This window comes from Nesoenas mayeri (genome assembly GCF_963082525.1).
Source record: "Nesoenas mayeri genome assembly, chromosome: 4".
NCBI lineage: Eukaryota > Metazoa > Chordata > Aves > Columbiformes > Columbidae > Nesoenas > Nesoenas mayeri.
This window is the reverse complement of record NC_137540.1, coordinates 78,051,963-78,072,364: the sequence shown is the minus strand read 5'-3', so window position 1 is coordinate 78,072,364 and position 20,402 is coordinate 78,051,963. Positions and strand designations below refer to the sequence as shown.

The window sequence follows — 20,402 nt, the reverse complement described above, 5'->3', positions numbered from 1 at the left end:
AAACCCACAACTTTACCAGTAAAGGGGCAGAGAAAGACAGCCAGGGTTTCCAGAAATCACGACAAGGCAACAGCTGGAGTAGGATTCCTCATTAACTGGCAAGACTTTTTTAATAGAGTACATGCTCACCGCTATTGCTCTTCGCCCTGCGTCCCGTGTCGCCGCGCCGTGTCCGCCCAGCGCTGGGGGACGGCCCGTGTCTGCGGGCAGGAGCCCGGGCCCTGGTACCGACACGGGTGCCCCTGCAGAAAGCGTCCCTGCGCACACAGGGGTTCAATGGAATCAGGTGCTTCACTTGCAGCAGCAACAGCCACAAGAGGAATGAAACGCTTGAAGAGAGTTTTCCCTGAACGCAGGAACACCCGTGAGCTCTGCAAGAGACTCACCGTCCGCCAGCGCCGCGGCCACCGAACCTGCGGCCCGCCCGAACCCACCCGCTGCCCGCGCCGCCTCGGCTCCCCCGGGCAGCCCCGAGGCGCAGCCCCGAGGCGCAGCCCCGCGCCCCTTCCAGCGCTCCCGCCCGCACAGCCGCTCTGCGCTCGGCAGGGCGAGCCTCGGCCCGGCCCGGCCGCCCCCCGGAACCGTTCTGTCTCCTCACCAACCCCCCCGGAACCGTTCTGTCTCCTCACCAACCCCCCCGGACAACAACTTCCTATCCCGATCGCCGCCGCCCCGCACGCGCTCGGACCCCCAACTGCGCCCGGCAGCCAATCAGCGCTGAGCTCCCGCCCCGCCCGCTAGGCGGGCGGCGTGGCTGGCCAATGAGAAACGGCGTAAGCGCGGCGGGGCGGGAGGAAGGCGGATGGGGGCGGGACCGTCCGCAGCGGGGCCCAATGGGCGGGCGGCGCGTGCAGCCGAGGGGCGGTTCTGAAGGCGGCGGCGGGAGGGGGCGCAGAGCGCGGCAGGCGGGGATCGGGGACAGCGGGTCCGGGAACGGGGGTCCCGGGGCGCTGGGGATCCGGGGACAGCGGGTCCGGGAACGGGGGTCCCGGGGCGCTGGGGATCCGGGGACAGCGGGTCCGGGAACGGGGGTCCCGGGGCGCTGGGGATCCGGGGACAGCGGGTCTGGGAACGGGGGTCCCGGGGCGCTGGGGGTCCGGGGACAGCGGGTCCGGGAACGGGGGTCCCGGGGCGCTGGGGATCCGGGGACAGCGGGTCCGGGAACGGGGGTCCCGGGGCGCTGGGGGTCCGGGGACAGTGGGTCCCGGGGGTCTGGGGGTCCGGGGACAGCGGGTCCGGGAACGGGGGTCCCGGGGCGCTGGGGATCCGGGGACAGCGGGTCCCGGGGGTCCCGGGGGGCTGGGCGATCCCGAGGGGTTGGGGATCCAGGGACAGCGTGTCCCGCGTGGTTGGGGGTCCCGTGGTGACGCTGTGTCCCCTCCCCGCCCCCAGGATGGCGCAGAAAGAGAACGCGGACCCGGCGTGTCCAGCCTGCCCGAGGTGACACCCCCTCCCCCGCCACGTTCCCCTGCCAGGGTGTCCCCCCGGGGCACTCGGGGTGACGCTGCCCTCTCTGGAGTGTCCCGGGCCCTGGGATGGGGGGTCTCGGAGTGCCCCAAACCCCTCCGGGGGGGGGGCCGTCCTTGGGAGGGGGTCTCGGGGTGTCCCCTGGGCCCCATCCCTGGGGCACCCTCGGGGCGGGTCCCGTGCGCTTTGGGGCCGCACCGACCCCTGGGGGTGGCCCCGTCCCAGGGGGGTGCGCTCAGGCACCCCCGGGCCCTTTTTGGGGGGGTGTCCTGTCCCTGGGGAGGGTGTTGGGGTCCCCCACCCCTGCAGGGTGTCTCGGGGTGACCCCCCTCCCCGGCCGGGCCGCAGGTTCGCCGCGAGGAGCCGCTCACGCCGGAGCGCCGGCCAGGTACGGGGAGGGAGCGTCCGGGGGACGGAGCCCCATGGGGAGGAGTTGGGGCGCCCGGACGCCTGGGTCCCTTGGTGGGGGCGCGGGTGTTACCTGGGGGTCCGTGGACGCCTGTGTCCCACGGGAGGGTCCTCGGGGGCCCCCAGGGTGTGTGTGGGGGTTCCCGCAGCTGAGCCTGCCCCACCAGGAGCTGCGCCCCTGCAGCCCGTTGCCCTGCAGGCCTCTCCCCCGCCACAGTGAGTGACGGTGGGGGCAGAGCTGGGGGGCCTGGGGGTAACAGGAACCTCTGGGGTGATGTGGGACACTGGAGACCCTGGGGTGATGGGGGAGGGGGTGCCAGGGACCCCCTGGGTGGCACTGGGGGATGCCAGTTACCCCCTGGTGACAGCGGGGGGCTCCTGGGGAGCTTCTGGGGACCACAGTGTGGGAGTCCCAGAGACTCCCTGGGTGTTGGGGGGAAGGGAGCCCTGGAGTGATGGTGGGTGGCACTGAGGGGACCCTGGGGTAATGAGGATGGCTCCTGGGATCCATGGGGTGACAGTGGGGAGGTCCTGTGGTCCGTGGGGCATCCTGGGAACCCAAGTATAATAAGTTGGGGGGGTCCCAGAGACCCCTTGGGTGATGGTGGGCGGCACTGTGGGGTGTCCTGAGGACCTTGGGGTGATTGTGGGGGGTCCAAGGACACTTTGAGTGGCACTGGGAGGCCCAGTTACCCCCAGTATGACAGTGGGGGGGCATCCCAGAGACGCCATGGGTGACAGTGCGGTGGTCCTGTGACCCCTGGGCATTGGTGGGTGACACTGGGGTTGGTGTTGACTATGTGTGGGCACAGGTGCTGGGTGTCCCCCCTGTGCTGGGTGTCTCCCCTGTGCTGGGGTGCCCCCACCATCGTGTGTCTCTGCCCCCCACCCTGCAGACGGACCTTCACGCTGGATGACTTTGAGATTGGGCGGCCGCTGGGGAAGGGCAAGTTCGGGAGCGTCTACCTGGCACGGGAGCGGAGCACGAAATTCCTGGTGGCGCTGAAGGTCCTCTTCAAGTCCCAGGTGGAGAAGGAAGGGGTGGAGCACCAGCTGCGGCGAGAGATCGAGATCATGGCCCACCTACAGTCAGGAAGCACAGGCATGGGGGTGTCGGGGGGAGGCGGGGTGGGGGAGCCTGGGGACCCTGGGTGGTGCTGGTGGGGTCCTGGGGACCTCCTGGGTGATGGTGGGTGGCACTGGAGGGACCCTGGGCTGATGAGGTGGGGGGTCCTGGGGTGATTAGGTGGCACTCGGGGACCCACTGGGTGACAGTGAGGGGATCCTGGGGACCCAAGTATGATATCAACAGGTCCCAGAAGACCCCCTGGGTGGTGGTGGGTGGCACTGGAGTGACAGTGTGGGAGTCCTGTTGTCCTCTGGGTCATGGTGGGGGCTGTCCTGGACACCCTGGGGTGACAGTGGAGGGGTGTCCTGGGGCTCACTGGGGTGATGGTGGGTGGCACTGGGGTCCTCTAGGTGACACTGGGGGTGTTCTGGGGTCCCCTAGGTGACAGCGGGGGTCGGTTGCAGAGAGCCCATGAGTGGCACTGGGGACCCTGGGGTGGTAGTGGGGGCTCCTGGGGCCTCACCATGTGTCCCTGTTCCCCTCAGGCATCCCAACATCCTGCACCTCTACAACTACTTCCACGATGAGCGGCAGGTGTTCCTCATCCTGGAGTACGGGCCCGGGGGGGAGCTCTACAAGGAGCTGCAGCGCCAAGGCCGCTTCGATGCCACTCGCACCGCCACGGTCAGGTCACCCCGAAATGGGGCACCCCTAGTGGGGAGCTCTGGAACCGCCCCAGACACCAGGGTGACCCCCACACATGGGGGTCTGGGCCCCCTGACCAGCCCCAAATGCTGAGGTCCCACCCAAGAATTGGTGTTGGGGTCCCCAAGGGCCCCCTGGTCAGTTTGAGGGTGTCCTGACCCATCCCCAGCTGATGGAGAAGCTGCTGCCGCACCCACAGTGGCCACCCTCTGTTCAGTGAGGGTCTCCTGACCAGTTTGGGGGTGCCCTGACCCCCTCGTTTCGTCACCCCAGCTGATGGAGGAGGCGGCAGACGCGGTGCTGTACTGCCATGGGAAGAAGGTGATCCACCGGGACATCAAACCTGAGAACCTGCTGCTGGGGCTGATGGGGGAGCTGAAGATCGCCGACTTCGGGTGGTCTGTGCACACCCCCTCCCTCCGGTACGGCTGTGGGGGGCCCTGTGGGTCTGGGGGAGCACCCTGTGGGTCTGGGGGAGCACCCTGTGGGTCTGGGGGAGCACCCTGTGGGTCTGGGGGAGCCGAAGATCACTGACTTTGGGTCGTCTGTGCACCCCCTCCCCTTTGGTATGATCTGGGGAGGGGCCCTGTAGGGCTGGGGGCGCTCTGGGGGGGGTCCTCCATGGGGCACCCTGTGCGGACAGGGACACAGCAGGGGCTGAGACCCCATGGGGATGGTGTCACCAGCCTGGGGGTGACAAGCACCCCAGAGAACCCCAACATGCCAAGGCGGGGCTCCCCCTAAAACAGAGCTGCCTTTATGTACCTCTGGAGAGGCGGTGGGTACGTGTACACATGGGGGTGTCTCCTCATGGGGTGCCCCCCAGGCGGAGGACACTGTGCGGGACACTGGATTACCTTCCCCCCGAGATGGTGGAGGGGCGCGAGCACGACGAGAAGGTGGATCTGTGGTGCCTGGGGGTGCTGTGCTATGAGCTGCTGGCTGGGCACCCCCGCTTCGAGAGCCCCTCCCACAACAAGACCTACCACCGCATCACCAAGGTGGGGACTGCGCCCTAGGGACCCCCACCCACCCGGGGGGCACCTCCGGGGACCCACAAGGACCCCAGAGCAACCCCCAGCCTCACGTGCTGTGCTCTCACAGGGGGGACCCTGCCACAGAGACCCCATGTTTAGGGAGCTCACACCCCCCTGGAATCCCCTGCCATGGGGACCCTGCCTGTGGAGAGCAGCCCCTGCCCCACATGCTGCTGGGGAACCCAAGGGCTGGGCAGGACCCCAGGATCTGGGCCCCACATACACAGCACCTGCCCCACACCCTCCATTCTCACTGTGGGGCGAGACCCACGGCTGGGGGGCCAGGGACACCAGTGCTGGGTGGGGGTGTCCTTGTGCCCCGTCCATTTCCGGGGTCCCTGAGTCCCCCGTGTCCCGCGAGGTGGACCTGCACTTCCCGCCCCCCGTGCCCGAGGGCGCCCATGATCTCATCTCACACCTGCTGCGCCGCAGCCCGGCCCAGCGCCTGCCCCCGCGGGACGTGCTGCAGCACCCCTGGGTGCGCACCCACTCCCGGCGGGTGCTGCCCCCGCCTGCGCGTCCCCACTCCGTGACTTCAAACACTTGGATTATTAAAGATTTGCAGTAATATAATAAATATCAGCCTGCAGCTTTGCTAAACATCCGTGTCACAGTTCCGTCCAAAGGTGTCAACTACTGCATGAAACAAAAGCAAAGCTGCAACTCCCCTGCAGCAGCTGCCGAGCGCAGGGACACGGCTGCGAGGCCTGACACCCGCGCCCCGGGCAGACTGCGGGCGGCACCGCGCACCGGGCAGACCGCGGGCGGCACCGGGCAGACCGCGGGCGACAAAATTCTAGGGGGAAAAAAACTGGAGTAGACTAGAGCAGGGCTGGCACAAGCTGGTACCTCCACAGAGGTCCAACCCGAGCGTAGTAAACCATAGACTTACGTATCTTTACAAAGCGTTCATACCATCATTCAGTCCAACAGCAATATTTCACTGTGAGGTCTTCTTGCTTCTCTTCGGATCATTTTCTCCGATTCCACGTGGGCCTTTGTTTTTCAGCTGTAGACATTGTTTATGGTCCATAGCCTTGCAGGTACTGTTTTGTCTGAACAAATCCTTTCTTCTCAGCAAAGTGTGACATAGGCCCCATTTTGCAGATGTCTGTAATGTCTCCTCCGTGTTAGCCTTGGATCGTTGTTTTTCCCAGACAGTTCCGTTCTTCCCAGCAAAGTGCAAACAAGACCTTATCTTGCAAGTGTTCAGTGTGGTTTGTAGTTGCTTTTGGTAAATATGAGCAGAACTTTAAAATTTTAGCAAATTCAGCTTACCAAGTAACATGAAGCAAAGAGTATATTAAAAATCATACAACCTTTTCTCTCTAAATAATTAATTTAGAGTGCATCTACTTTTCCCCTTTTAAATGAAAATGAGAATATTTGTTGCTTTCAGCACCAGCAGTGGAGGTGGGGAGGAAACAACTCCAAAAATATCCCTAAAACCACCCAGATTTAACCCAAATCTTTCAGGGGAGGCGGGGGTGTAAATCCCTTTTAGTGTCACCGGTCTGCCCAGCCCTCCCCCCACCAGCCTTTCCCCCTCTTTTTATCCCAGTTTCTTGGGATAAATTTCACCACTTTATTTCTTCAATGTCATAACTTCCCTCCCTTGGAAAAGAAACTTCTCCGGCGGGGGATTGGAGTGGATGATCTTTGGAGGCCCCTCCCAACCCCTAACACTGTGATTCTGTGAAAACAGAGCGGAGCAGGACGCTCGTCCCTCACCCGAGCCCCTCACTGTTCAACCCCCCGCCCCCCCCCCCCCCAAAAAAAGAGGCGCGCCTAAGGGTTTTTGTAATTGGCTTTTTTAAAACAAAAGGGTTTTTTAGCAGCAGCAATTCTGTCCTCCCGGGCGCCAGAGCCGGCACGGCACGGCCGGGCTGCAGAACCGGCTGCGGCCACCGGGCGACAGCAGCGGCGACACCCGGCGGCACCGGCGCTCGGTTCCCGCTTTGCGCGCTCGGCGTTTCCTTCCCGACAGGCGGCAACGAGCGCGGCGGCAGCGCCGCACGGGCCCCGCAGCGCCGCACGGCCGGTGCGGGCGGACGGCAGCGTGGAGCGCGGGGGCTGCATGGCGAACTAAAAAGGTGCCGGGGGGGAAACGTGTGTGGGGGTCACCTGCACCGAGGGCTGCGCCGGGGTCAGCCCCACCAGAGCACCCGCGGGGGTCAACCCGCAGCCGACTGAGCCGCGCGGTCTCGTACTCACCGCCGCTTCAATTCTGTCTTTAACCAGCACAGGGTCCCCCGGGGGGGTGCACCGTTCCCGGAGACACTGCAATACCGGGACGATGGGCGGAGCGGAGGGAGCAAGCTCCGAATCCAACTCCCAGGCCCAAAAATCCGTTTAATATAAAGTCCTCCCATCGAGGACGTATCAGATATTAAACTGATAAGAACAGATACTACACTTGATCTTAGCCAAAAGGCCGAGAAGCGATACCGTTCCCCGCCTCCGCCGCACCGGGCCATCGACTGCCAGCTCCTCCGACCTCACGGTCACTCCCGCCGCGCCGGCGCCAACCCCCGAGCGCCTTTCCCGCTCTGCTCCCCTCGCTCTCCCCGCGGTTCCACCGGAATCCGCGAACATCAACCCTTGCCGCACCCGGAGACCCCCGCGACGGAGCCTCCCAGCGGCCCCTTCGGCCTCTCGGGCGCTCGATTGGTGCATCCCCGCCTCTAATTTACATTCTCTCACGCCCCTCGTCACCCCGCCCCTTGTCCCCGTTCGCCCCGCCCCTTGTTTCCTGTCCGTGATCTGATTGGCAAGATCCGCACCTACATTTGCATTCTCTCCGCCCACTCGCCTCTCCGCCCACACCCCGAGCCGATTTGCATATTCGTCGCGGCTTTTGCTTCTGTTCTATTTCTATCCGGCCTCTTCTGTTTCTGTTTCTCCTGTTTCCATCTCTGTCTCTATCTGTATTTCTCTCTATTTCATTTTATTTTCTGTGTCTTTTTCCCGGCGGCCCGTTCGACACCCGCTCCTCTTGATTTGCATGTCCCCGCCCTTAGTGCCGCACGGCGCGCGCTCGCAGAGCGCAATGCGCATGCGCAGCTCCGCAGGCGGCGCTGCGGTTCGGCCGGCAGCGCTGGGTGCTCCTTCACCCAGAACTGTCCTGTTTGTTCCGTTCCCCGCTCCCGCCGCTGCAGACCCAGATTCAGCCTGTTCGGGGCATTTTTGTGCCGTGGCGACGCCTCCCGCTCCGTGCCTGTGGCCCCGCAGGGTAAAGTCCCAATTTGGGGGAACTGGCCCCAAACTGCAGTGGGAAAAGGGGGAAATGGAGGTGGGGGCAGAGGCAGCTGTTGAAAGTGCTTCTGTATCTTTGTTTCTTCAGAAATATATCAAGCAAGGTTGACTTTTTAAGTCCTTTCTATACACAGGGGTTTTGAGGCCCATTGTCTGAGGGTCGCCAAGGCCGCTGCCGGGCCCTGCGCTGGGGTCGCTCCAGCCCCACGGACGCTGCCGCTGGGGAACAGGCCCCGGGGTGCTGGTGCCAGCGGCCGAACGCGAGCCAGCGGTGCCCAGGGCCAAGGGGCCACAGCGCCCTGGCCGGTACCAGAACAGTGTGCCAGCAGGCCTGGAGAGTGGTTGTGTCTGCGCTGGGCCCTAGCGAGGTCAAACGCCACAGCGCTTCAGGGAAACAGAGCGGGGCAGTAAAGCCCCTTTCTCTGCTTAGCGGGCAACCGGGTCTTTCCTCGTTTCCCTTCTCCCTCGCTGCAGTTCAGACGCTCCGAGGCCACGCGGGCGGCGGAGTCGCTGCTGCGAAGTGGGAGGCTCTGGAAAACTCCTCAGTCCCGTGAGCTGAGTTTATCTTGCAGCTTCACACAGCCTGAAATGTACGTTCAAACACAGGCCTGGCACCTTTTGCTTTTTTGTTTTCCCATTTCATTCCAGCCAATATACATTCCACTTTATACGCAATTCCAACTAGCTCAACAGTCGTTACATTCCTCGGCCCCATCTACCTTTTGCAATTTTCAGATCTCAAAAATCAGCATATTAAACATCAATCCATTATTCCATTTTCCTAGATCCAAATCAGTTCATATTCTAGCAACTTTTAAACACAACCTCGTACAATACCGCGTTCACATCCACCAGAGCATTTGGGTTTGGTTTGTTTCTGGTTTTGGTTTTTTGTTGTTTGGTTTTTTGTTGTTGTGTGTTTTGTTTGTTTCTTTGTTTTGTTTTATTTTTTTCAATGCGAATCAGAATTTAACAATTTAAATTCTCTTCTGGTCTCAAAATCAGCAAATTAACTTACAGTACCATACTTCACCCAATTTTTTCCAAAGTTCTGCAGAACAACATTAATTGCAATGCAGCACTAAAGCCCAGAATTCCACATTCAAGCCACATTCGAGTACACTATCATTTCAAGCTTTCTTTTATCAGAATGTTTCCCCAAAGGTTACTCTAACGTGTAAGGATGCATCCTAAGGTTGTGTTTTAGCAGTGGAACTGGTTCCCATTTTGTAATTACCTCCCCAAACACAATTCTTTTAGTACCAAGTATAAATATGCAAACTAAAATGCTGAGCTCAGATATGCAAACCAAACACCAAGGTCAAATACGCAGGCGGATCACAGTTACACTAATTCGGGCCCGTATCTGGTTTCGGCACCGCGCCGTTGTGCCGCTCGCTGCGCGGCAGGTGGAGGCGCCGCCGGGTCTCCTGGCAGAGCGGGTCGGTGCGGCGAGCGCCATCGGCCCCGCGGCGAGCTGGACCCGCACGGCTCTGACCACTGTCCCACCCGCGGGGCCACCACTGTTACCCCAAAACAGCCTTCCTTACCTGCTGTGCACACAAGAGCCAAATCCAGCACATCGAGATGCGACACAGCCTGGCATGGGGCTGCGCAAGTCTGGATGCTGGAATAAAGCCAGCATGCTAGAAAGAAAAGTAACAGCTATTACACACAACATCTTACCATCACATTCACACAGTAAAAAACTGAATTACTCACTGTCTTCTTATAATCACAAAATGCACATCTTAAGGCAACGGATTGTCATGATTTAGCAGTCTGTGAACTTACGGTACCATATAACAGGCAAAGACTGATTAAACTGTAATATGCTTAAACAGACACCTACAAAGAAAGCAGGTTAATAAGGAAAGCATCTTGCAGAGCCCAGCAAGCCCCCCATGACCCGTGTGCCATCGGCCAATTCTCCCCCAGCCTGTGAAGCTCACACCGTTCCACCCGCAACACCGGCCGTCTCGCTCTTCTCGCTTTAAAACAACATCGTTTGCAAAGTGTTTACTTCAAGGTTCTGTTCTCCGGCCACTTTTCCCATTCATCTAACACAGCAGCCACCACTGATTATAGTATTTGACAAGATCTTCCTTCCTTGTATTTCCAAGTGCTTTCCTATGTTCTAGAACACCTCTTCATACTGATTTCTTAGGAACGTGACTGAAAGCAGTCGTTCCCGACCCCATCTCGTAAGTAAAAACCATCAGAAGCCTTACAGCGCACTTAAAAAACAATATTAAAAAAACTCGTGACAACAACTAGTACAACAATTGACCCCTTAGTCATTAAGGGGTTACCCTCTGCATACTTCCTCCCTCTCCTAGAGAGGACACGCGAGAGGAGCCGCAGTATTGCTGCTCCTTCACTAGACACGTTCTGCCCAGCTCCTCTCGCCGCCGCCGCTCACCTCTCCGGGCATCCCTTGCAACGACAGCGGATCCTCTGCTCCTCTCCGGCGCTGCCGCAGCGATCGGGCGGCACGCGGCACGCGGCCCGGCCACGGCCCGGCCAGGGCTCGCTCCGCGCAGCAGCCGCCCCTCGCCGCCACTGCGGGGGAGGCACGCGGACCGCAGCCATCCCCCAGCTGCCAGTTCTCCTTGCGGATCACATCAGGGTCACCACTTGCAAGGGCAAAAAATCACAGAGTACACAATCCAATGTGAATTCAAGCAAAGGCATTTATTGCTTGTTACAATTCTCCTTATCTTTTTGACCTGTCCAGGCACTGTCCACGCACTTAAGGCTGCATGTACTTGGATAATAACTACTGTTCATGCACCACAAACTAACAAGTGATTGGATTTTACGTATCTGCAGGAGCTCTAGTGCTAAGCAAAAAGTTTCTACAAAATTGCTGACTTGCCAACTCTTGTTCACTTGCTCACGGCTGCACAAAGTCACGTAAGGCACGCATGCTGCTCCGCTCTTGCTGGACACACACGCCTCAGAGGCCTGTTCAGTTCAGTTCCATATAATCTCCATTAACTTCGAGAAAATCCCTCAAATCTCTCCCCCCACCCCGTCCTTGATGTATCAATCCTGTATCAATCCCTCTGTCCTTGATGTATCATGTAGCATACAGTGCTTGCTTATTGTATTGTTCCAATATATGGCCAATATACAGGTAAATATGGTAGCTGCACCGCCAACAACGCGTCTTCCGAGTCGCGTTCCTCCTGTCCTTGTAAAGGACACGGACGCACTCGTACTGCGGCATTTCAGCGTCACTCTGGTCCCCCGCTCTGCCCACCGCAGCTCCCGCGGGCGCGGGACCGGCCGCGCTGCCTCAAACCGGCGCCGCTGCTGCCGCCCGGCGGCCGCCGCCGTTACCGCCGCTGCTGCCGCCCGGCGCCTCCCGAAGCTGCCGCTTCTCCTTTTCCCACCCCGGGTTGGGGCCGCTTCCCCCAAACCGGGCTTTCCCGGCGGGGCGCGCAGCGCGGAGCCGCGGCACAAACCTTCTCTCACAGTCTGGATCCTGCTCCTTGTCCTCCCCTTTCCCCTCTCTGTCCCTCATCCTTCCTCCTGCCTTTTTCTCTTCTTCTGCCCCGATGCATTTTTCTCCACCTCTCCTGCTCCCTGCCCTCATTTCCTCTGCCTGTCCCTCTGTCCTGGTCCCTGTCCCGCTGTCCTGCTCCCTGTCCCTGCTCTTTCTGTCTTTATTTCTCTGTCCTGCTGCCTGTTGGGTTGTTCCTTTCCCCACCTCCCTGTCCAGCTGGCTCTCTGGTTTTCCCTGCCTCTCCTCTGCCCGGCTCCATGGCCCCTTTTTCTCTTCCTCCATCTCTGTCCTCCAACCCATTATTGTTTTTTAAATTTTCCTTCTTGGTCTCTTTGTACAGATCTGGCCCTTTCTTCACTTCCATGCGCCATTTCCAGTGTCTACACATGCACACAAATTACGCTTTGAAGCACACGTTACTTTGCTTCTTAAAGCACATCTGCTGTTTACATTGTCGGCGCTTTTCGATGCGTGCACTTGTCACCTCTTTCTCTGCTCCAGCCTCTGTCATTGCTCTCACCCAAGTCCCTTCTGAGCTGGAGCTCAGAGCACTGCTCCAGCTTGATGCTTCTGACACGGGCTGGGCACATCTCATTGTCCTCTGGACATGTTACCTGACTTTGCACTTGCTGGCTGAATCATCAGTCCCTGTGTAATCGCTCCTTTCCCACCTGCCCTTCTGGGGTCTCGTGGACGACATGATCGTCTTTCTCCGTGAGATGCATCTCCGCGAGTCTCTGGCCTCAAGTCTCATTCTGACTTTTCCATAACCTCTGTGTGACCTCACCTGCAAACAGAACCAGTGGACTAAAGTCAATCAATGAATCAATGCTAATGACTCACAAACGAACCAAACTATTTCAGATTTGCTGAAACCGAATTCTCAGTCCCCAGTGTTTCCTCTTTGGTGCTGACTTGACCGCCTAAAGCCAAAACCTCGCTCCCAGCTCCTCCAACCAACTCCCTCTTCCTCGTGGTGGGTGTCGGCACCGTGTCTGTGCCCCCCAGTCAAAGTGATACCGCGGTTTCCTCAGGTGACGGATTCCCGGTGCGACACTATGACAAAGCTTTTATCCAAATGTATTCCCAGTGCGACGCTATGACAAAGCTTTTATCCAAATGTATTCCCAGTGCGACACTATGACAAAGCTTTTATCCAAACGTACTCCCGGTGCGACGCTATGACAAAGCTTTTATCCAAACGTATTCCCGGTGCGACGCTATGACAAAGCTTTTATCCAAATGTATTCCCAGTGCGACACTATGACAAAGCTTTTATCCAAATGTATTCCCAGTGCGACACTATGACAAAGCTTTTATCCAAACGTACTCCCGGTGCGACGCTATGACAAAGCTTTTATCCAAACGTACTCCCGGTGCGACACTATGACAAAGCTTTTATCCAAGCACCGCTGTGACTTGCCCTGTCCCCTGGGGAAATGGGGTTTATTCTCTGCCTCTTTGCACCATTTGCCCAAAGCCCAGAGGGGGATCCCCATTCCTCTGCAGACTCAGCTTCTCCAGCATCCACGGACACATCCTCCACCTGCTGCCCTTTTCTCATTCACTGCCATACATTCAACTTCTCACTCTAATAAGCCTCGAAATATAATCTCTAAGGGCAGTCTTTGGGTTTCTGTTGCTTTTATTCCCCCCCCATACAGTACTTGTACTCTCACTATCCACAAAACAAAAACACGAGCCTCCTGAAAAGAGCTGTATTTTCTTTACCACTCCTTGGATGCAATAATTACATTGCTCCTGTGCCTTAAGAATCTGGAGAGCGGCCGGCAGAGAACAGCGCGAGCGCGGCGCGGGTGCTCGGCCGCTCCGCGGGGACGCCGGCGGCGGGAACCGCGCGCCGACCGCTGGCAACGCCGCTGCGGCCCCTCCACACCAGGAGCTTTCCCTAGGACAAAGGTTTCACCTGCACCGCTCAGCTGAACAGCCACTCGGGTCTCACTCATGACCTAATTCCAAAACCACTTGGAGTTTTTGGCCATCCTCTGCCAGGGAACTCTCATTATGCCCTCGATGAGAAAAAGCCTTTTACTCCTTTGTTTTAAACTTCTACCGGATCATTTAATTCAATGTCTGGTACCGATTTTGTCAACAGAAACATGGATAAGCATTTCTATTTGCTTTCTCAGCACCATTCACAACCTCAGAGGGTTCTGCCACGTATCCCCTCTCTCAGAAGCTCGGGGATCAGAATCTACGGGGTGCCCCAAATGATGGACCCGCTTTGAAATCACGACATCTCTGCACACAAACCTCCGATGAATGAGACTCCCACAGTCTGCGCAGCAGGGGGGAACACACAGCATGTATAACAAGGTTAATAAAACTCAGTAACTCATTAAACCGTTTGTAAATTTTTGTGTAATTGTAACACGTCCATCTTTTCGAAACACACTGTATTTACTCTCTCCTTGCTCAGAAACGCTGACATACATTTAATAACCATTGTTTTTCCCTTACTTTTTCTAATCATACTTTATCCCTTGTAAGACAGCAGGACTGGAAGGACGTGGATTCTCTAAAAACGGCTTCATGGGGACTAACACAATGCAGAAGTGTTTTCTGCGATGCTGGTCACTCGTATAGTCCTGGCTTTCTGTAGTCCCTTGGGTTTTCTGTTCATGGTTCAACAGTGTCCAGTGCTACTGGGTCCTGCTACACGACCGTATAACACACGTAGTATAAACCATACAGCTGGACGACGTCCTCAGACCCGCGGTGTGAACTGCGGGGTGTCCTGTGCAGGGACAGCAGTTGGACCCGAGATCCTTGTGGGTCCCTTCCAGCTTCAGACATTCTGTGATCCTATGAACTATATTTATATGGTAGTAAGAGTGAGTTTATACTATAACTATGACTAATAATATTCAGTGACTCCAGCCTCCAACCCTGAGAAAATACTCTAAAAGTTAAATATGCTTCTGCTTCAGCTTGCAGCCCTCGGACTTACTCCTCTTCAGTCTGATGGATTAAAGGACCCTCTGCACCTGGACACAGACACTGCATCTGCACCCCGAATCCGAACTCCCCTTCACGTAAGAGGACGGCGCTGCCTCTCGTAACAATTGTGTCTAAGATGTTCTGCAGTTCTCACGATGAACCAAATTCTCTTCTTGTTTCCCACAAATATACTGCAACCTGCAAATAAGGCCAACATATTTCTATTCCAGCTAATCTGTATTTGTTATTATTTACTGTGCTGGTTATTGTATTATTGATAATTTTGATCCACAACGACTAGGAACATCTGTTCGAATGAATGATAAAGACATGGGAGATAACACGTTGTTGTTGCATCTGATCAGAAACATAACAGGTATCAGCATGTAACAGAGAGTCAATGTGTATTTATTTTAGTTTAGTTTAGTTGATAATTTACTTTTTAACTAGCATATTTAATTTGTAAATTAGAATAACATTCTGAAATTGCAAAGTTCTTCACTGACTTTAGCCTCAGATCTCTAGCATGTATTTTTAGACTAAAATCCCTTCTGAAAAATACAGGTTTTCCTTTAAGGACCCATTTCTTAATAGCCGAGAGGGCAAGGGCATGGGTGAAAAACAGCGGCCCTGGCGCAGATCGATCGTCAGGCCTGCTCCCCGTTCCCGCTGCTGGCCCGCGCGTACGCCGGCCCACGCGTGACCGTGCCTGCACCTGCCTGCGCGTGACCGTGCCTGCACCTGCCCGTGCGTGACCGTGCCTGCACCTGCCCACGCGTGACCGTGCCTGCACTTGCCCACGCGTGCCCGTGCCTGCCTGTGTGTGCACCTGTGTACACGTGCCGGCCCACGCGTGACCGTGCCTGCACCTGCCCGCGCGTACACCTGTGTACACGTACCGGCCCACGCGTGCCCGTGCCTGCCCGTGCCTGCACCTGCCCACGCGTGCCCGTGCCTGCCTGTGCATATGCCGGCCCACACGTGCCTGCCCACGCGTGCCCGTGCCAGCCCACACCCCGCAGTGCCCGCCCCGTGCCCTGAGGCCGCGCCACAGGCCCTGGCCAGAGCGAGGGCTGCAGCCCAGGACCTGCGTGGACTGCTGTGCCGGGGCCCTGCACAGCGGCACTGGAGCCGCGTGCCCGCCGGGATCGCTGCCAGGACAAGGACAGCCCAGCAGGTAACCCCGCAGCGGCCGTGCCCGCGCAGGCCCCGCGCCGCAGGCCCGGCACAGCTGGCCACGCGGGCCCAGGCCGGGGCTGCGCGGCACGTCCTGCGGGCAGCTGCCGGGGACGGGAGCGGCTCCTCCGGAGCCGGCATTCGTGGGCGCGGCGCTCGGGGACGTGGGTTAGTGGGGCACTTGGTAGCGTTCATGGTTGGACTCAGCGACCTTTTCCAACGTAAATGATTCTGTGGGTCCGTTTCTGGAGGAGGAGCCGTTTCCACCCGTTTCACCCGCCCGTGCTGTGGAGCCGCCGCGGGTTCCCGGTCCAGGGGCCGCCCGGGGCCTCCTCGTGCCCGGGGCTCCGCAGGCAGGATTGCTTCCTAAAGCTCCCAAAGCCAGCGCGGGAAACGGGAACCGACCAGAATGTCACAGACTGAACACCTAAAGACTCTGAAATCACACCCAGGATACCAAAGGTTTGGGCTGCAGCACACCGTCTAAACACACACGACTGTGTTTGTAATACATTAGTATTGTAGGGATTTTATTCTTGATTAACAAGAATTGTCATTAACACATTATTAACACGTAAACTGTGCTTTCTGCCACTTGTGTGCACTACAATCTGTTTATTTTATAAAACCTCTCAAGGACAACTTCCAAACTTGAAAAATCCTAAACTACACCTTAGGAAAACAAAGCCATTGAAAAAATACGCATACTAAATCATGCGCTTCGGTTTATCATCCGAGTTTAAAGTACTCCATATTTTCAATTATCATATATGACAAATGCCATTCTGTAATAACAGGGAAGTATCATTCCATTACAATTTTGAGAGCTACCACATGAAATGTTTTGTGCAATCTGGATAAAAGATGAACAGATGTGAAATACGTACAGAAATGTTCAAATTGGAGCATGTGCAGAAATTAGTTACTGGGATAGCGGGAGAAATACAGAGCCCGTTTCATAAGCTGCAAGTAGAAAAGCCTTTCCTCTTGAAAGGCAAGGCGGAGCCAAGCAGGGATGGGAGGTTTTGTCTACAAATATTAAAAGGTGCAAATAATGAGGCGGAAGAAAAGGTATGAAAGGACAGTGCTGGCACAAGACCAGCGGTGCAACGTGGGCAGACACTGTTCGGATGGAAGTTACCGGAAGGTTTCTGAGGCTCGGAGTTCTGTCGACAGGAACGGCGGGTCAGGAAGCTGTAACCGCCTTCAGCGTGAGTCTTGACCAGTTAACGGGGAAACCGCGCGACACTGTGGCACCAAGGACCGGTTCACTGAGCAGAGCAGCAGGACAGCGGTGTCCCAGCACCGTCACGAGGCTGCTGCTGCCTCACCCGCTGCGGTAAAGCACAGCGGCCCGCCAGCATAACGTGCAGCCTCAAAACGCGCGGGGGCTTTGGGGCAGGCGGGAGGAGGAGGAAGGAGATGCAGCCCCTGCTACGTTATTCTGCCCGGGACCTGACAGGAGCCCCTTTGTTTCTTGCACCAAGCGGTAGATGGTGACGCAGCCGCGGGCCCGGACGGGCCCTGCCAGGACGTCCTGTCCCGCTCCCCTTCGCCACCTTCTGCCCCCCCAGAGGAGCAGCTGTCCCAAACCTTCCCAGCCCTCCTCGCAGAGCCTCGGAGAATTTGGTGTTGATGGAGAAATGGGACCATTTTCTTTGGCCTGCTGTTTGCGATTCCAGCATTGCTCTTGGTCACCCCGGTGCAGCCCTACCCAGTCCCAGCTGGGACGATCCTGTGCAGAACCAAAGCCAAACCCAGCCCACGGTGTGAGATTGCTGGGTCTAACCCTGAGCAAGGCACTATTTCGGCTGAAGCTGATGTGGTTATTGGCTATTGTATGAAACTCATCATTTCGTACACTGGATAAATGGCTAGAAAAGACATCCAGAATGTGCAGGGTATGGATTCCATACCGTTCTCAGGGTGAAGAGTTCACATAAGATGCACCACCTCTCAGATAAGTGCCCTGACCAGCAGGTTAAAGGATGTTTCAAGGTGTGATAGAAGGGAAATAACAGTCCCCTCTTCATCCTGTCTCATTGCATTGAAAAGGATTAAAGATCCCTCGTGTTGGGGAGGCGGGGAATGAGAAGGGGGCAGAAGTGGAGCAAGCGAGCCTGTCTGTGTGAAGGGTGTTACTGGGGGAGCAATTCTAGTCTGCTCTGACACATAGATGTAGCTCCTGATTTCACGTGCACTTACTAAAGCCCCTCAGTGACGATTACCCGTCTACAGTTCTGTTTCGAGACTTAGGAATTATGCAGGTTTTTATCCATTTGACATGTATGTTGACATCATATCATTCTAGTTTCTTCATATCATTCTAATGCCTCCATCAAAATGTCAGGCAAAACAGAGTCTATGCCCTATGAGGCTTCAATAATTGTACATATAATCTCATCAAAAAAAGATATCACAATACGTAAAAGTTGTAATTGTGAGAGCTCCAGCACAACCACCTGAACAGAAGCCTCTCCTGGTACCAGGGCTTTCCCCAGGGCATTCCCGGCGGGTTTCGAGCGCTGGCTCTTGTTCTATAGGGCACATGCAGTATGCGTTAGCTTGTCCTTGCTTTGCTTTACCCGTCAACACACCGGCTGATCAGCACTCACAATAATTCGAGCAAAACGTACAGCACCGCCAGCAGCTCCGGCAGCTGATAACGCCCGGGCTACTGAGCAATAAGCGAAGGCGGCGGCTGCTGGCACTCGCGGTTCTCAGTCACGGCACGGCTCCTTAGGCTCGGCTCCGCAGCTCACCTGCTGCTTAAGTGATAATTTTACTGTAGCAATCAGACTATTAGACAGAATTCTAAAGGGACCCAACCTCATCACAGCCAAGTGCAGCTGATGCAGGCGGCTTACACCGTATGTCAAATATTGTACAGAGCTGCATATAAATCACACGAGCATTGCCAAGCAGAGATTAATTAAGGCACGACAATTAAGCTAAGAAATCCATTCAGTTGATCAAGAGCATTGCTGACAAGGGATCCGTTTTACTAAAGCAGTTTAAAAAGCACAGTCCTGTCAAGTGTCAAGAATGAGAGAAATCATTCAAATTTAAGAAAACTGTCTTTCTCAGCACCAAGGTTACCGCTGTCTGAAACCACTGCAGAGCAGGGACCCCACTCTCCATCTGTGGCTGCAGAAGGGGCGCGCTCCCTGGTCCCAAAGCACCAGGTCCCAGTGCTGCGAACCTCATCACAAAGCGGGCGGACACGGTCACCCACGTTCAGTGCAGTAATTTACTGAACTCTCCTGTAAAGTGCAAAGCTCCAGAAGAGACACTGATTAAAGTGGTATCTGGCAGTTTTTCATTTTCTGATGAAATTATATCAGGCTACCAGTCACATATGTACGTGACCTATAACACTTTCACCAGTTCTGAAATGTTAGCCTCAGTTCTGAAATTCAATGTGCGATCACTCTGTTTTGCCTTCACTGACGAACATCCCAGAAATACAGAGATTCTTTTCTGATGATACTTAGTCAAATACAATTTCTTGCCCTTCCAAGGCTTACAGAAACTCTCACTCCAGAGTGCCGGGGCTGTGGAAATGCAGTAACCCGGCTCCCCGGTGAACAGACAGGAGTTACTTGTCCCAGCCGAAGGCGCCAGACGAGTTACAGGCACGCACGCCGGCCCGGGCTCTGCCGAGAGCCCAACTACGGAAACCCTGCCAGGGAAACCCCGCTGCAGGAAGGCTTGGTTCTAGTTCATATTGAGAAGGTACACGCAAGCATACGAACGCTTTTCTGGGCACACGGAGACTTGTGTGATTACATGCTACTGCCACTACCAAGGCCAAGACACATTTGTAAAGCATTTTCTAGATCCTTAGAAGTGTGGGCTCTTGTGCTTAAGATACACGCATTGAAGGGAAACAAGAGGGGAGAACAAAATTCAGTGTTTGAGGAGCAGTGCGGGTGAACGCTGTTCTAACCCTTTGAGCCGAAGCAGGAGGCGTCGTCGGGCTCAGCGCAGGGGTGTCCCGTTCGGTACCCGTGAGGCAGGGACAGGACCCACAGCACAGCCCTCCTGTTTGCTGCTCGCTGCCCCTCTGCATACGGTGCCACGGGAACCGTCACGTTTGCTTCCAGATGGCAGGGAAGGCTCTCGGAGCAGCAGAGCTGAGCTCTGTAGTGCTGCTGCGGGATGGGAGGTGGATGTTTGAGAGGAGGCAGAGGGAGAACATGGGGGAGAACGGTGTCCGTCTGCACCGTCCGTGTGCCGCAGGGACTCGGGCTGTCCCAGGCTCGGCAGCCAGAACCGCCTCTGGTACCGCACACAGGACCAGGAATGGAGGCGCCCTGATCCTTTCCTTGCCAAGCTGGCACCTGCAGCACTGCCAAGCTGTCCTACCAGCTCTCGGTGACACCTGGCACAGCTCTGTGACACACGAACTGGAGCCACCTCCATGCACAGCATCCCCGCTGCCCAGCCAGCTCTGGGAACCAAAGCTGCTGCTTGCCTGAGAACACTTTCTGCTGGAGGTTTTGCCATGACAGGTTTTCCGAGGCTGGCAACACCTCCCTGTTCCTGAACAGCAAGAGATCCTGCTGGCAGCCCCGCGCTGCGTTCACCGAGGCTTTTGTCAGCGCAGGGCTGACCCGGCTGTTAGAAACTCCGAAGCATAAAGCTCGGCTCTCCACTCTCCACAAAGTAAAACTGATGCATAAGCAATGTTTCCTAGCTGCAACATGCGGCCTTTTTTGGCTATGACAGCCACCTGTCTCATACCGGTGTGAAGGCACGGGGACCACGTTCTGCTCGGGGTGCTTGGTGCGATCCCCTGGCCGCGGCAGGA

General features: G+C 56.8%; 1 protein-coding gene across 1 annotated transcript; it reads left to right on the top strand.

Moving 5' to 3' along the window:
- Nucleotides 1–833: 833 nt before the first annotated feature.
- Nucleotides 834–7,374, top strand: LOC308040080 (aurora kinase C-like; the record flags this gene model as incomplete). Its single annotated transcript, XM_080343890.1, has 10 exons — nucleotides 834–971; nucleotides 1,816–1,855; nucleotides 2,025–2,091; nucleotides 2,772–2,963; nucleotides 3,490–3,628; nucleotides 3,923–4,071; nucleotides 4,476–4,650; nucleotides 5,048–5,215; nucleotides 6,552–6,727; nucleotides 7,050–7,374. 10 exons carry the CDS (start codon nucleotides 834–836, stop codon nucleotides 7,372–7,374), a joined length of 1,569 nt encoding a protein of 522 aa, XP_080200016.1.
- Nucleotides 7,375–20,402: the final 13,028 nt, after the last annotated feature.